The sequence below is a fragment of the Mytilus edulis genome, chromosome 13 (genome assembly GCF_963676685.1).
Source record: "Mytilus edulis chromosome 13, xbMytEdul2.2, whole genome shotgun sequence".
Lineage (NCBI taxonomy): Eukaryota > Metazoa > Mollusca > Bivalvia > Mytilida > Mytilidae > Mytilus > Mytilus edulis.
In genome coordinates, this window is record NC_092356.1 from 8132610 (window position 1) to 8150446 (window position 17837).

Consider the following 17837-nt stretch of genomic DNA (forward strand, 5'->3'; position numbering starts at 1 on the left):
CATTGGAATAAAAGGCTGTATTGATTCATTGGAATGTAAGGCTGTATTGCTTCATAGGAATGTAAGGCTGTATTGATTCATAGGAATGTAAGGCTGTATTGATTCATTGGAATGTAAGGCTGTATTAATCTATTGAAATGTAAAAAGCTGTTTATATAGTTGAAAAGGCTGCATGCCAATGAGATAATTATCCAACGAAGTCACAAAAAGTTAGATACGAGAAACAATTATTGAAACACTTACAAAGTGCAACCTGTAAGGCTGTACTGATTCATGAGAATGTAAGGCAGCAATGATTCATTTGAATGTAAGGCAGCAATGATTCATTAGAATGTAAGGCAGCAATGATTCAATTGAATGAAATGCAGCAATGATTCATTAGAATGTAAGGCAGCAATGATTTATTTGAATGAAAGGCAGCAATGATTCATTAGAATGTAAGGCAGCAATAATTTATTTGAATGTAAGGCACAATTGATTCATAATTTAACAATTTGTTATTAATTAATTATCATTATAGAAAAATAATTCAGCTCTCCATTAACAAATTTTATGCTTAGAGTGTAATACTTTTACTTGATTTCAAAAATATGTCTATCGGCTATTGGTTTAGTCCAGGTACATTTGTCCATCAATTAATAGTTCTATACTGATCTGAATGTCCTGTAGCAAATTAAAACATCAGAGAATCTTCTGTATTGTGTAATTATGTGATACATACAGGATCAAATTTCCAGTCCAATTCATCTCAATCACTGGTTTATCTGATTAAAATCATTCAATTATCACTTGTATAAAAATTTTCTGTTTAAATGCTTGTATGCATGTATATCCATTGTATATCCATGGTTAAAGAGGTTAAAAAAATGTTCCATATCCTTCAAATAAAAACAATTTACACAAATAATCATAATTTTTTATATTTTTCTGTGGCTGCAATCAACTGTGACTGGATTCCTTCTTCCTTGGTTGAATGACCAGCATCCTGAACTATGTGGAAGTCAGCCTTTGGTAATTTCTGTAAAGATAAAACAATGTTTGTTAAAACCTAATCACAAATAATCTACACTTGGTGATTTCTCTTTTACATGAAATAAAACTATTAATTAATTTCAATGAAACATATATCATGGTTATACAACCTTGCATCTATCATGTCTATATAATATACTTCACAAAATATTAAATGAACATTTGTTTCCTAAATCCTTTTCATTTTTTTAATAAAATAATATTTGTAAATCTTGAAATGTCTTAATAGCTTTTGTTAGATTCACTTCCTAACTACAGTTTAAGCCTACAGCTCTAATTTCTCAATACACAATTTTCAGTTATGTACTTTTAAGCACCGCATTTAGGCTATTTTGTAGCAGCCAGTTTTCATTGGTGGAGGGAGCCGGAGTGCCCAGAGAAAACCACTGACCTTTGTTAGGAAAACTGACAATCCTAGTCAATTAAGATTGGAGTCGAGTGCATTGGAACGAACTGGGTACTAACTTACAACCTCAGTGTTGATTGGCTTGTGATTAGAGTAGTAATACTCAGACCACTCAGCCACCGAGGCCTCTGTAGAAGATGTGGTATGAGTGCCAATGTAATACATTGAATTAAAAACTTTAAAGAATGAAAGAATACCTTGTGTAGTAGCAATGCTGTTTCTGTATGACACCTCTAATATATTTAATTAAATTAAAAAAGAATGAGGGAATACCTTGTGTAGTAGCCATGCTGTTTCTACAGGACAAATGACATCGTAACGACCTTGAATTATTGTCACAGGAATGTTGCTTAATTTAACTGCATCATCTAATAACTGGGTCTCAGTCTTCATGAAAATACCATTTACAAAATAATGGCTGCAATGGAAATGAGTGAAAACAGTTAATGAAGAAAATGTGAAATACTAAAATCAACCTATGCAATCGACAAATGCTATGTTTTCCTTATATATAAAACAACAATTTCTGAATCCTTTGGTTTTGCATTGCTTAATGAGAATAAAAGTTGTCTAAAAAAATGGGGGTACTGTATGGTAAACTTAGTTCTCATGAGGGCTAAAAAACATTATTTAAATGGACTCAGAAGGGTTGAGTTCAAAAGGTGTCATTGAAACAATACACTTAATAAAAGGAGAATGTATGTATGGGCCACAGATGCCCCGGCTTGTAAATATGCATGAGTTAACTTCTACATAGTATACAGATGCAAGATTCAGTTAAAAATGTTCTGTGATCATAAGCATTGTGTATTAGTTTCATTACATTTGGTTGAGGCAAACTGACCGACATGTAGACTTTGTGAGGAACCCTAGCAGTGTTCTCCCCAGGCCGTTTTAGCGTCGCGGTACCGCGACGCTATGTTTTTTCACCGTGATGCTATAATAATTCCCGCGACGGTATAATTATTCCCGCGACGCTATAATTATTTTGAAGATGCTATTTTACTTGTCCTCAATTTTGAACTTTCATCTATTATCGATCATGATCATAAAAATTATATCACCTTTAATTGTAATCCCTTTAAGTCGGACACTAAAGGCAATTTAGAGATTAAATACCTAGTTAGGTGTTAATTGCCCTCAGGGTGATAACTGTTTTGATGCGAATATCCCAAGCTGACACTTGTGACATGACTAATACCACGTGTCTGCTATCACCAAATTCGACATGGAAAAATGCAATCACAAAAAAATTCGAAATCTACGTTTTGTATTACGAAATTTCAAAGATTGAAATGATTTTTTTTTTTTTTTTAAAGGTCGTTTATTTGTGCATCTCTCCAAAAATTACTTTCTTTCTCTTCCGGTAATACGAGAGCGAGAATTTTGGTTTAGAGCTAAACTAAGTTTAATACTTCTTTAAAAAGTTATCATAATTGGCTTAAGTTTATGTTTAATCCATTTAATGCATTAAAAGCGTCTTATTCATGCACAATCTTTTGTCAAACAATGTTTATTCTCGGACTCATTTTCGTAAATTTTTCTACGGCCGCCATTGCACATTTTTGTGTAAACTGCGGATCGAAACCGGACCAGATATGACAAAAATCCGCATTTTCACGATAATGACAACAGATGGACAGTAGACAGAAAAAATATACCAAGAGAGAAAACTACGCATTAACAGACTATTTGTTAGATAACTTTGTTAAAAATACATATCATTTTGATGTAAAGATAAGAAACAACTGGGACTAATTCATTGAGTGACATGAAACAATGAATTTCATAAACCTGATAAAAAAAGTTTTTAAATTGATTTTTTTTTGCTACTTTTGCTACTTTATCTTTACTTGATATAATATAAAAAATAGTTAATTTTGTGTACTAGATATTTAGTTTTGTATATAAACAGGTTGATCTATAATGAACCATTCATGCATTTGACTTATTGTTGAGTAACTGAAACCACATATTTATTTTTATTTGGCACAAGAGGAAAAAAATAATTCTGTAACTATAAATGAATAAAGAAAACATAAACTGAAACAACTGTTTTTGTGGTTATAGTTTAATTGTATTCCCAGTTATGAATTGAACAATCTAAATTAAAACATATAAAGGAAATAGAGTATCAACGCGACGCGACAAACGACATTAAAAAAAATACAGTTTTTTTTTTTTACGCAAAATGTGATGCTATCCCAAATTTCTTGGGAGAACACTGACCCTAGTACAGTTCACTTTCGTTGTCTCGAAATTTCGGACGAGTCGAAGTTTTCACGTGGTCCCGAACTTTGCTCCATATAAATTTATGTTATTCGACTCCTGATGAGTCGAAATTGGATGAGTCAAAATTTCGGTTGAGTCGAACTACATTTACGATCCCAAGGTTAACAAAAGCATTCAAAGTTCATTATTTATCTCGAACTAATACACATATGTCAAAACATGACCTCTGGCATTTAAATGGATTGAAGAGTTAATCTTACAATACAGGTGCAATTAATTTTCCTGTCACTGACCACTGTATTGATTTATGACATGCTACTTCCACGAGTGTTTACCTAAGATTATCTTTTATAGATTTTTTATAAATAATTAGTGATACATTGTCAATGTTCATGAAAAAGTATTTAAAATGTTTACAAAACAATTAATTGTGATTTACACTAATGAGCTTGGGTGTGTATAAAGTAAGGATTATGACTCCCGTTGATGATCACCTCAAAAATACTCAATCGGTGTCTTTAATCTTGTCATATTTTCTTTCGAAAAAAAAGAGTGCGATAAAACATCATGAAGGACCATGACATACAAATACATCGATCTGATATCAGAATATCGATCCCCTTCCCATATTCACCCAGATTTATTTTAGCTTTACCAAGCCAAGCAAGAGTTGTGTCCCTTGTTCTGTCAAACTTCCAGTTTTTCGTTTGAGTCGAACTACGTGTATCTCGAAATATTTTTCTGGTCTGGCTGACTTCGAGATAACGAGAGTCAACTGTATATGGTTATCGTATTACTCTAAATAAATGAGAAATTCAGATGACAAAAAAATCTTTATTTTTTTTCGAGCATTTACTGAACCATAATAATGAGGCCAAGGACATAAGACATATGACATAATAATACCGATTTCTTGCAAACTGTGACTTTCCTCATAGGTGCAACAAAAACACAGCACATCATTATAAAATATGAAAATAAATACATTCAAATGGCAAAAGTGCATTTACAAACAAATTGGGCCTTTTATAGCTGACTATGAGGTATGGGCTTTGCTCATTGTTGAAGGCTGTACAGTGACCTATAGTTGTTAATGTCTGTGTCATTTTGGTCTCTTGTGGACAGTTGTCTCATTGGCAATCATACCACATCTTCTTTTTTATATTGAAAATTTGAAGCAGTAAATATAGTTTTTTAATGAATCACCATACCATTCAATTCTGGCAAACTGTAGACACCAGGTGTCTTTTTCTGCTTTCTTCACTAATTCTTCATCAACATACATTCTTGATGTGGTCATTTCCCAAGTACTCCAGGCTTGTGCAGCAGAAAGTCTGGCTTCCTTATCATCACCTGTTAGACGTCTATAGTAGGCACTTATCAAATCTCCTCTTTCAACCTGCAAGTGAAGAAAAGCATTTCCTTGCTGATTAAAAAAAGAACATTACAAAAGAAAATGAATTTCATCCTCAACACATCAGAAAATACCTGTCACATATTCTTTTTTCATAAGGCACATTTTGTTTAATATATCAACCCGTTTAAACTTTTAATTACTTGTGATTATTTATTCTGAATTTTGTAATGTTTTTTTTATTATTGAAGTCTTGAAAAAAATCCAGCTATTTCTCATGTTCTAATGAACATTTAAACTCTAAATATGTACGTAGTTTACCATTTTCTATGATCAACTTCTGTCTTGTATCTGCCTAATTTTTTTTGGAAATTTTTGAAAAGTATGTATATGTATTGAGTTTACTGTTCAGAGTGTGTGGGCCTTGTATCTTTAAATAAGATTTTGAAATATCAATATTTACCATGTTTGACACATGTAGAAAATATGTGTACCAAGTGTTAATCCCTTGATAGTGTAACATTTTATTTTCCAATAATGAGTTTTTAGATTTTTCTAATCGAACGCAATATCTAATTGTATTTTTTAATATATCCATAACCAAAGGGTAGTGTCCTAGTTCGCTCATGCCCATTACAGCAAAAGTTTGAGCTGTTTTTTTTTTGTTATACGATTAATTCATCCTATACTAAGGGTTTATAATGACCAATTATATTTTATGCTACATTTCATAGATAAAAGTATTATCCCTATTTTTTTCTGCAAATGAAAGCAAATAACTTAATATCATGGTATGATCTCCTTAATATGTGTACATATCTTTCAAACAAACCTCAGGAATATGGTCTCTGTAGGCTTCAAATTTGTCTGGATAAATTAAACTGGTGCCATCCTGGTAGAACCATAAAAGTTCTCTCCTTTAAAAAAGATTATTGAAATAGAAACATTTGTCTATTAATATTATAAATGTACTTTAAAATATGCCATGTATCCACAACACATCTGTTCTGAGTAATATTGATTCATTTGTTAATTTGGATAACAATTTTATGAGGGAAAAAAATTGTTGTATGATTGCCAATGAGACAACTTTCTAGGATGTAAGAAACTATATAGGTCAATCAGAGAAAGTATAGTCAGCTATAAAAGGTCCTATGACAATTAATCAAAGTGCTTGGGTAAAGCTTTCTTTAATATATCAGTGGTAAGTAAAATTAAATATTGCATTGTCAATATTCTGGACAATGGGAGATAACTCCAATTCTTAAAGATGACTTTAACAATGACATCAATTATATTTTTAGAATAGATATTAGATTCCTGCACCTAGCAAAAGTTATGTACTTTTCTTGACAGGTGTAACCTCTTTTTGTGACTTGAATATCTGAGCATATATAACATTGATAGATTTTTCAATTGTCTTGGTTAGGAAGTATAGGATGTTATGATCAATGCATTATATTTTGTGTATTAAAAAGGTAGTAGTGATAAGCCTTGGGAGATATAGGAAGTACACCACTAATTAATGGCCCCATTGCTTTCTATGTTAAATTCCTCAATTTCCAGTGGTCACAGCTCTTTTATCTTAAGTTCAAATAAAGTGACAATCATTGCATGTCAAAGCAACACCTTCTTGTGTCCTGTACTGAAAAAATCAACATACCTTACATTGCATATAAGAAAGAACTGGTTCCTGGAACTTCGAATGTACCAAAACAGGTACTTCCGATCTGACAAAAAGGCAAAATCTACCCTCCTTTTAAATTTCATGCCATTTTTTTATTATTCAAATTTATCAGTCTAAAATTGTTGTGCAATGATCACGTCATGCAGCTTTCATTTGATACCAAAATCAATAAAATATTCTAAATATATTGAAAGTTATGTCCATGCGTAGGAACTATTTTGTGTTAAATATGTACTACTTTCTGGTATGTGCTTTCTGGCCGGGCCTGAATTAGTGGTGTTACACCTATAACAGAACCAAACTTGCTATATTGACTTGAGCATTACTTTATTTCATTCTATGATCTATTTCAAGCAATAAAAAACATATAAAGCTTTAGTCCAAATACTATTTTATTAATTTTAAGCTCAAATTGGACTGGTAGTAACATATGGGTTATTCAAAGAAAACTGCATATGGATATTACCATTGGCCAATATACCTTTTTTATTCTAAATATTATTGTTTTATTTATTAATTTCTATTAGGAAAGCTATGTGCTTACTAATAGTCATATTTTTATCAGAGGTTCTTCATTAAATAAAAATATATCAGTTTAAACTTAAGACATAAATGAGAAATTATCCCCCCTTTTTTCTTGAAACTGGAAAAGGGCTTTTTTTTGTAAATACCATAATTCTGTGGTAAAACATAGATTAATAAGAGCAATTTATATATCCCTCAGCTAGATAACTTGCTAAACTGGTTCAAAATTGCATGTACAGTGAGATTTTAGAATTCTTATATGAGTATGTACCATTTGCCTTGATTGTAAAAGGCTACCATAAGAAAAACAAAAAAAACTTGAAAAATCATAAGATTATTTTGACCAAGAGCTATTTTGTTCCATATACAAGTCATAAAATACTTGTTTTATTGATTTCAATCAGAAAAAATGCAAAAATAAGAACTTGGAGTCAAGTCTTAACTGCATGCATGCTGTATGACCATAAAAGGCTAACATACTTGAGTATGCCAATTTAAGAGCTTAAATTTCCCATAAGCTGGACGTTTGACCAAAAAAAGATGATTAAACATGATTACTAACATCAAATTGGACTTATTTTCATTGGAATAGGTACAACTTCTAAAAATTGGATTTTTGGTGATTCTCTGTAATAGGAAGTACACCACTAATTAATGGCCCCATTGCTTTCTATGTTAAATTCCTCAATTTCCAGTGGTCACAGCTCTTTTATCTTAAGTTCAAATAAAGTGACAATCATTGCATGGCAAAGCAACACCTTCTGGTGTCCTGTACTGAAAAAATCAACATACCTAAGGTGAAGTTTTGAACGATGGCGGAAGACAATTTAACGATGGCGCAAGACAATTTAACGATGGGGCGAGTCATTTGACGATGGCGCAAGACATTTGAACGATGGCGGGGCGCCATCGTTAAACAGGCCATGGAGATCCCTGTCCTTACATTGCATATAAGAAAGAACTGGTTCCCGGAACTTCGGATGTACCAAAACAGGTACTTCCGATCTGACAAAAAGGCAAAATCTACCCTCCTTTTTAAATTTCATGCCATTTTTTTATTTTTCAAATTTATCAGTCTAAAATTGTTGTGCAATGATCACCAGTCATGCAGCTTTCATTTGATACCAAAATTAATAAAATATTCTAAATATATTGAAAGTTATGTCCATGCGTAGGAACTATTTTGTGTTAAATATGTACTACTTTCTGGTATGTGCTTTCTGGCCGGGCCTGAATTAGTGGTGTTACACCTATAGATATCAAGTCAGTCACATATGGTTTTGATTACAATTCATGCAATCTTTACTCAAAAACAAACTGCATGATTTATGACAAAATAATAAACAATGAATAAACATTGCATACAGAAACCAAAAACACTTACAGAATTACAGGCTTATGCCATGGGACATGAAGACAATGTAGGGTCATAACCTTGGACTGAGGGGTGTAACAGTACAACATATCAACAAACTGCAAAACTCAATTGGAAATGGTTTTACTCCTCAATTTGGCACGAAACAAACTGAAATAAAGACTAAGAGACACAAAGTACTGACCTAAGAGAACCTGCGGTTACTGACAGCTAAAGTGATAATTAAAACAAAGTAATTAATCTGTTCTCTCAATCTAAATCAAAATTCTATTTTTTTTAGAGATATGTTACTTTCAACAATGGTGAGCAACATAAAAAAAGTTTCATGATTTACATAAATCTGCTTTAATAAATCCAAATGATACATGCAATATACAAGTTTGGTGATTATAGGGAATTGACTTATGCTTATGGAATCTAAAATTCTGTCTGTGAAAAAATGTCAACTTTTTCTTCAAATTAACTTAAAACAAGAGTGTGTCCATATTACACATTTGCCCCACTCGCATTATTATTTTCTATGTTCAGTGGACCATGAAATTGGCATCAAAAATCTAATTTGGGATTCAAATTAGAAAGATAATATCATAGGGAACATGTGTTAGTAAGTTTCAAGTTGATTGGACTTCAACTTCATCAAAAACTACATTGACTAAAAACTTTAATCTGAAGCGGGACAGAAGGATGCTCAGACAACAAATCATAACGCCCCTCTACTATCAAAGGTAAGAATAAAAATAAAATTAAACACCCTTGTTGCTCAGTCTGATAATTAGCTAAGAATGTTTGGTATGAAAAAATATAACTCAAAACATGTGTGTTAACCCCAATCACCTAATAGAAAAAAAATTAAATTAAAATTAACTGCAGTTACTGAAGAAATATTTAACCTCTGGAATAAATTCTCTAAATGCTTCAAACTTGATTTTTGTTTAGTGTTGAAGGTAGTTTCATCTATATATTTAGTTTTGAATTTTAAATTCTTGATTTTTAAGTACATCCTTAATCAGGTTGTTGGAGACTTTTATACCTTGCAATGGAGTATGAGTTTTCTGGAAAGCCATACACTGATTTATTCGGATCCATTAAAAGTTTAAGAGTATCTCAAAAAATTACAATAATTTTTTATAATTATTTTTTAAGTATTTATAATGTTTTCTGGGATAGATAAGGCATGATTAAAATCTGCATTTGCTTCAGATAACAATGTTTTCTCTGAGCAACAGTCTGCTTTCTGGTCCTCTAAACTATCAGTTATTTTCATTATGTCTTATTATTATTTAAAAGGATAAATTACTTTTAGCTGGAAGAATTATTTAATTCAGTTAGGCTTTAGTCTGTTTTACCAAATTTTGAAAAGTCCATTGAATCTCAAAACTCTATTGTTATATGGTTTTCTTGTGTATCCTAAATAAACTACCTGCGACAAGTAAAAATCCCTCTTAATATAATGGCTTTGACTTTATCAGGGTGTGTCTCAGAGTATGCTAGTCCTAATGTGGATCCCCAGCTTCCTCCAAACACAACCCATTTATCTATCTTGAGATGTTCCCTTAGTTTTTCAATGTCAGCCACTAAATCCCATGTGGTATTTTCCTGTAATTATATAAACTTCATAGTTGTAAATAAGATTGAAATAAAATTATAATATATAAATCTAGAGTGTCAAAAGAGATTTTTTAGATTTACCTTTATTATTTAAAAAAGCTTAAGATTTATAAAAAAGACTCCGTTTTCATAGACAATAGTAGGCAAATGTGGAAAAAGGCATTCAAAAATAAACTTCAAAAGGGTTTACAAAACAGGACTATTTTAACCATTTAATATCATGGAACAAATGAAAATCAACTGTCATATTTTTGAATAGGAGAGGAAAGCAGTGGATAAATCATCATTGAGTAACCCAAATAGACATTTAGTTTGATGCCAGCAACATGTTTAACCCTGAGTGAGCCTGTGACATTTTGTATATATGCCTGTCCCAAGTTGAGAACTTGTATTTAGTGGTTGTTGTTTGTTGCTGTATATCATATTTGTTATCGTACAGAAATCAGGTCATAAATTTTCTTGTTTGAATTGTTTTACATTTTTCATTTGAAGGCAATCTAAAGCTTGCTATGAAGTATGGGTTTTGCTTGTTGTTGAAGGCTGTACATTGATCTATAATTGTTACCTTCTACATCGTATGGTCTCTAATGTAGAGATGTCTAATTAACAGGCTATTATTTGAACTTGGAATTATTTTTAATTATGGAATTTGCATAATTTCTTGTGTTTAATTTTTTTTTATAAATTCCATGTTTATTTTGTATTATGATCTTTTGAGCGGTTAATAACACTTTCCATACAATGTATTTTGGTTAGATAGTGTTGTGCGCGGCACAGTACATTCTATTGAAAATAGACTATTTTCTTTGTAATAGAAAGTGTTGTGCGCAGCACAGAACATTTCAGTACAGAATAATCATGGAATTTATTAAAAATTTCAATAACAAGAAATCAAGCAAATTCCATAGTTAAAAATAATTCCAAGTTCAAATAATAGACTGTTAATTGCCAATCGTATCACATATTAATGTTTTAATGATTAGTTATTTCTACAAAATTATTTACTCCTTCATATGAATTTTTGTAAGCAGATCCAATAGAGTTAATATAAAATAATTGATATGGCAAAAAAACAAAATTTACACACAAAATTATAGCATAAAACTGAGAATGAATATGGGGAATGTGTCAAAAAGACAACAACCCGACCAAAGAGCACAAAACATTTACTATTTAAAGAGCTACTTTATATACAATGTCTATATGTGTGTTTGCTGTCATATGAGTCTGAAAGTACAAAAAACTTAATTTTTAAAGATTTTTTTGGTCCTATATTTGAAAGTGAAGAATGTGCAACTTTAAAGGTATGTTTATAAATTATCATTTATCCTCTTAAGGAGATTGATTTTCTGGCTTGGGCTGTTACCATGGTTAAGGCGAAGTTGAGAAAAGCAATCAAATAAAGATTACCAATGATAATCTGTTTATTGCTATTTTATCTATGAGGACGTAGTTCATTAAGAACAGCGCATGCATCCTGAGTTGCTTAAGCAATAAAATTTCATATCATTCCACTCCACTGAAAAAGAAAATTATCAGTCATCAAGATCAAAGAAAAATTTCGTAAAATAGCTATAAATACTTTCATACCCTAAGTTCATATGCTGGAAGAGACTGTCCTGCTCCTCTCTGATCAAACAGGATTATTCTGTACGCTTCTGGATCAAAGAATCGTCTGTCTCTCGGACTTGTTCCCCCACCTGGACCACCATGACTGAAATCATATTAATATATAACTATAGTTAAACCATGACTGAAATCATACTAATATTAATTACAGGGAAACCATGACTGAAACTATATTAATCTTACATTTAAAAATACAGTGACACCGTGACTGAAATCGTATTAATATTAACTATAGAGAACCGTGACTGTAATCATATCAATATTAAAATATTTCTTGGATACTAACTTTTGTGGATTTTGTGGGTACAGAAGAACCAAAAATTTAAATGCTAAAGCAATTACGAATCTCTTAAGCAATGTATGCAGATTTTGCCAAAACCATGAAATTAAATATCCACGTTTATGCAAGTTTTCCTCAAACCATGAAAATTGGTACCAACGACTGAAAAACTATAGTGAAACCATGACTGAAATCATATTTATATTAATATTAACTAGTGACACCATGGGATGATACACATCATGACTGAAAACATATTAATATTAACTACTGCCTGTGACTATTATACTTAGCTACTGTGGATGCATTATTATATCAGTCAGGGGACTTACTTAAATGAGTGATTTTTTAAATCACTGATTCAAGTAACATTATTTCCATAAAAGTTGGAAGTAAGAGTTGTCTTTCTTTAATAATCACCTATTTAAGTAGTACAAAATAATCACTAGAAGAAATGATTTAATTTTACTTTAGCTTTAAATATAGAATATTAATGATCCAGGGACTAATTATGTTTCTAAACTTATCAGAACCAACATCTGTGTTGTCTAGGATGACCAGGTCATTTCAGGTGATGACCTTGTACTGAATCTAGGATAATGACATAAAAATCACTTGTTTAAGTATCATACCTCAATTTTCTTCCAAAAAATCACTTCTTTAAGTATCATTATTTTAGTAACCCCCACTAATTTCAACACCCCCGAACAGTGAAATTTTTATCGTGAACAGTAGAATTTTATTACATAATCTGAAAGATGAAACCTTGAACTTTACAGGAAAAATACTCCCACTGCTGGAAAAAATCTGTTAAGAAAGTATCAGTTCATTATGTAAAGCCATTATTATAGCATTTTTTCTATCAAAATAGAATTTGCAGCTAAATGATAGCATCAAAAGCATAAACCTTGCTTCAAAAGCACAAAATTCATTTTTTTCAATTTTACTAATGGAAATTTTTTTAAACCTATGTGTACAAAATTTTGGTAAAACTACAAAATCACAATTTGTGACAAAACTTCGAATTTGCTACTCAAATGAGTGATTTAAAAATCACTTATTTCAATAAGTCCCCTGACTGTTATATCATGTATATGTTGGATACCAATTTTCATATGTTTTATGGGAACAGGTGAACCATAAATTTAAATGATTAAAATACAAATTTCTATGAAGTTGTATCCATCTAGACTTTGGCAGCACCACAAGATCACATATCCACGAATTTAACTGCAAGGTTTCTGCAATCCACAAAAATTGGCATCCGCAAAAATAAATGAATCCACAGTATAGTGAAACCAGATGGAAACAAATGTCATGCATGCTTCATTGATTTTGTTTTAATACCATTACCTGTTGATAGTAACCCTCAGTTGTGTTCTTTGATAAACATGATCAATACTCAACTGAACTAGTACACAATTTTTATTAAGCGGCCAGGTGAGGCCAACCTCCTAGTGTTGGATTTTATTGCTGCTTTGGAGACCCCATGGCCGCTCTTTGGTTGGGTTGTTGTCTCTTTGACATATTCCCCATTTCCATTCTCAATTTTATTCAATGTAAAAAAAAAAATCAGATAAGACTGGTGCTAGTAGAGATAATTTCAAACTTACAGTGTTGAATGCTTATCTTTAACTTTTAGATTTAATAAAAAAATTATATAAATTATGTCCCTTTGATATTGGTTTTCTTAAGCATGTTAAGTGCCTATGTCTTTTTCTCGTTTCTAACTTAATCTTCCTGCATACAATGAGAGTAGTAAATTCAAGGGAGAATTAGAAGTTACCAGCCAACAATAGAAGTCTGATTGATTAGTGATTGACAGAAAAGCAATCTAATTAAAAACCGATCTCTCATCACTCCTGTTTCTGATATGTCGCGTGGGAGATCTAACGAAACCTGCTTTGAGGTCACATGTGAGTGACCTCCTAGGTGTGTCTTTTTCGACCAATGAAATTGAGTCTTCCACGATCTTGAAAGTTTAATGTAAGGTAAAGGGATGTAACTCATTTTATTTACGACGAAATTGTCAGTCAAAATAATTCATAAACTTTTTTGATTGGCTTATCAATAGGTCAACTTATTTGCATATCATTATAAATTCATAACTTTTAGTTCACTCACATGTGACCTCAAAGCCGGTTTCGTTAGATCTCCCACGCGACATATCAGAAAACGGGAGCGATGAGAGATCGGTTTTTAATTAGATTGCTTTTCTGTCAATCACTAATCAATCAGACTTCTATTGTTGGCTGGTAACTTCGGTTTTTAATTAGATTGACAGAAAAGAGACAACTCATATATGTATGCATGAGAACATAAGATGTTGTATGATTTCCTATTGGCACCAATTGCGCCCCTTAAATAGCATACTTGTTCATGTATTGTTATGAACTACTTACATGAAAACAACTGGGTTTCCATTCTTGTTACCACTCTCTTCATAATAAATAGAATGTAAGTCTGACACCTTTAACATTCCTGTGTCATAAGGTTCTATCTCAGGAAACAAATCTCTTTTGTCTGCCATTCTGTAATCAAGAATAATGATGAATGCTTGAAAAATGTCAAACAGATACAATTACTTTATCAGCTTAATAGTAATTGAATACTATGATAAGGAAGCAAGCGGTTTTTTTCTAAAGCTGGCAGACAACTCACAACAAAGAATAAGTAGCTGAAAACAGATAGTAACAAAGTTATAATTCACAAAAGGTATCAATCAAATAGAAAATACACTTTTTCTCTGTAAGAATTGTCAAAACTTGGAACAAATTGTCAGACAATATAACCAAAGACCCCTCTTGGATATGATCAATTTCACAAGCAGTTCTTGCATTTAAATATCCTGCTATTATGATTTTTTCTGATTTGGAATATTTTAATATATCATTTTCAACCATTTCAAGAATATTATAATCCATTTTTCTATAGTAGGAAGAATTTTCAGGTGGATTGTATACAACAGGTTAGGAACAAACCCTCTGTATGGTGATTATACCTATATAGAGGGATAATCCTTCTATAGAGGGGTAAAATTATCCCTCTATAGAGGGGTATTTTTGTTTAGACTGGATTTAAATCAAAATAGGGCAGAATGGCATTCTCTACTTATTATGGCAGTGACCTGGAACAGTTGATGCACCAATTAATGTACTTAATTTAATATGCACATGCCCAGTTTGATGCTTATCTGACTAAATATAAAATCTATTGTTCACCATGATTGAAAGCTCTGATGATCAGGTAAATTCTACTCACTTATGCCTCACTGAACAGAATTTCTATTGTTAGATTTAACATGAAATTTAAAGGTCAACTATTCCTTTTGTTGTTGATCAGGTGTTCAGATAGGTTTACAATAGATTGCAAGTTTTGTCACTTTTATAGCAGAAAACTGGTTATCCTAATTTTTAGTAAAGTGCATTATGTTGATGCATATAATGCTAGAGATTATAGCCAATATAACTAGATAATGCCATTCTGCCCTAATTTGCTTTAAATCCAGTGCAAACAAAAATAACCCTCTATAGAAGGATAATTTTACCCCTCTAAAGAAGGATTATCCCTCTATAGAGGTATAATCACCCTACAGGGGGTTTGTTCCCAACCTGTACAAAACAAATGAATAAATCTTTGGAAACCAAAAGAATTTTTTGTCTAACTTTAACCATATTAAATCATTAGTGGCATGTTCTAAAAATTTAACACCCTGTCTTATTGTATTAAGTATATACACTGATAGGCCACCATGTCTTTTTTCCACTAGGATTGGTTCTGGGTCTTATAAGACATGTAAGATGAACCAGTCTTTGAAAATTTGGAAGTTCTAAACAATTTGTAGAAACTTATAATCATTGTAAATGAAAATATTGTATGCATGCATTATATTTAAATATCAATTTATACAAAAAGTTTTATTCTAGTACATATTATGTAGGCCCATCGTAAATTGCAGTGCATTAACAGTTAATGGAACAATAATGCAATGTAACTGTAGACCCGAATATTACTGTTAGGCTTCATTCGTAATTAACATCGTTTCTTAACCAACCCTGCATTCCAGCAATTAGTCTCTAATTTTTATATTATTGTTACATTTCCATGTAACTGTAGCCAGATGTCAAAATTTTAAGGGAACCTGAGGCATTCTGTGATAAGGTGTATTCAATACCCCTGCCTCCATAAGAACAGAGCTACGTTGCTGTCTTTTCAGTTTTTATTTTAAGTTTGACTGTCCCTTTGTACAATGTTGTACCGTCAGAGATGTCTCTGGTACTATACTCTCTTTTGAAAGCTTGGGACTATGGTAGTCCTATAACATATGACCTCGGGGGCATTACTATAGACAAAAAATAAAAAATGAAAATATCAGCATGAAAATAGTGAATATAATGCGAAGGCATATACAATGTATATTATTATAGTCCAAATAATTATGACGTCTGGCAAGGCTATTTTAATTTTTTTTCTGTGAAGCAAATTAAAATTCCTTGTAGGAAAGGCGTCCCAGAAAAAAAATCAAAATAGCCTTGTTTAAGACGTCATATTATCAGACTATAGGACTATAGTATACTGTATATGGACGATGGCTATTTGTTATTTTGTTCCTGTTTCGATAACTGTCCTACTGAGACCACACTTATTTTACTTTTGATCAGCCACGTTGTGATCATATGTAAAAATGATCAAATACTATTCAAGAATATAAAATATCAATCGACTACCTGCTTCCTTCTAATCTTTACTTTCACTTTATCTACCTCCCACTCGAGGCTCCCCACTCTTGCCGGATAGAGATGTCGCAACTTCGAGTCCAATCGTATCTTTTCGGTCATTCCCGTTACACCAATAATAAGACTTAGCGAGTAGACACGATTGATTTCGATTCACTTTCACTTTCACTTTCAATTTAGATGAGGTTTCAAGTTGTGATATCTGGGACAAGTAAAGTACAAGTTGAAGCTGTTCGAATCAAGTTTGTAAGTTGACAACAAAAATGCTATTTTAAATTTTATTTCCTTTTTATTCTTTCATAAATAATTGTGATTTAAAATCAATAACAGAAGGACTAGCAGGGCTTTTAATAAATTGTCATTGAACAGGCTGTTTAGGCCAACAAAAAAGTATGTGTGTTAACTGTTCCCTTACCAAACCTAATTTGTATCCCCTACCCTAAAGTTTTTTTGGTCATTTTTCATTAAGCACTGTTAAAGTCACAATGTTGCTCCCATAGACTCTATATAAAAAAATAAAAATTTTTTTAAATCCCTACCTACCTTCCTAGTCCAAATAATTATGACATCTTGCCAGTTGGAAGGCTATTTTAAATCGCGTCAAAGAAAGAAAATATAATAGCCTTTCAAGACGTCATATTATTTGGACTACCCAGTTGTTTTATCAGCAAGTGACAGTAAACTTACATTCTTTTTTGTTTGGCCTTAATATTTTGAAGCGGCTGACCCCCTCCCCCCGAATTTTTTTGGGAACTTATATTGAAAATGGTGCACTCTGATGAGACATTTTCAAACTATTTAGAAATGCCAAAAAAATTGGTTTCATATGAATGTTTTCTTAAATTAAGCCTGTAAGGTCAATCTTGTGATATTGCGTATTAAAATAATATACATATATAAAAATATATCAAAAATAATCTTAGTTGTTATTATATTGCTAGATTTCCCAAGTAAGAAAGCAATGTAGGGCCAG

At 31.7% G+C, this 17837-nt stretch overlaps 1 protein-coding gene across 1 annotated transcript; it reads right to left on the reverse strand.

Annotated features, from left to right (window-relative positions):
* Positions 1–438: 438 nt before the first annotated feature.
* LOC139501873 (probable proline iminopeptidase) lies at positions 439–16940 on the reverse strand. The gene is made up of 8 exons (XM_071291105.1): positions 16856–16940; positions 14531–14659; positions 11810–11933; positions 10032–10207; positions 5857–5941; positions 4882–5069; positions 1712–1856; positions 439–1018 (listed from the first exon to the last, which is right to left on the reverse strand). The coding sequence occupies exons 2-8, from the start codon at positions 14656–14658 to the stop codon at positions 908–910; spliced, it is 957 nt and encodes a 318-aa protein (XP_071147206.1). The 5' UTR covers position 14659; positions 16856–16940; the 3' UTR covers positions 439–907.
* Positions 16941–17837: the final 897 nt, after the last annotated feature.

Bases quoted from the DNA above. Each gene is read 5' to 3' on its own strand.
- LOC139501873 (XM_071291105.1), bottom strand. From the start codon at position 14,658: ATGGCAGACAAAAGAGATTTGTTTCCTGAGATAGAACCTTATGACACA. The intron at 10,208-11,809 runs GTATGAAAGTAT...ATATAATTACAG, and splicing joins TTCCAGCATATGAACTTAGG to GAAAATACCACATGGGATTT. The intron at 5,070-5,856 runs GTTTGTTTGAAA...CTTCACTTGCAG, and splicing joins ACAGAGACCATATTCCTGAG to GTTGAAAGAGGAGATTTGAT.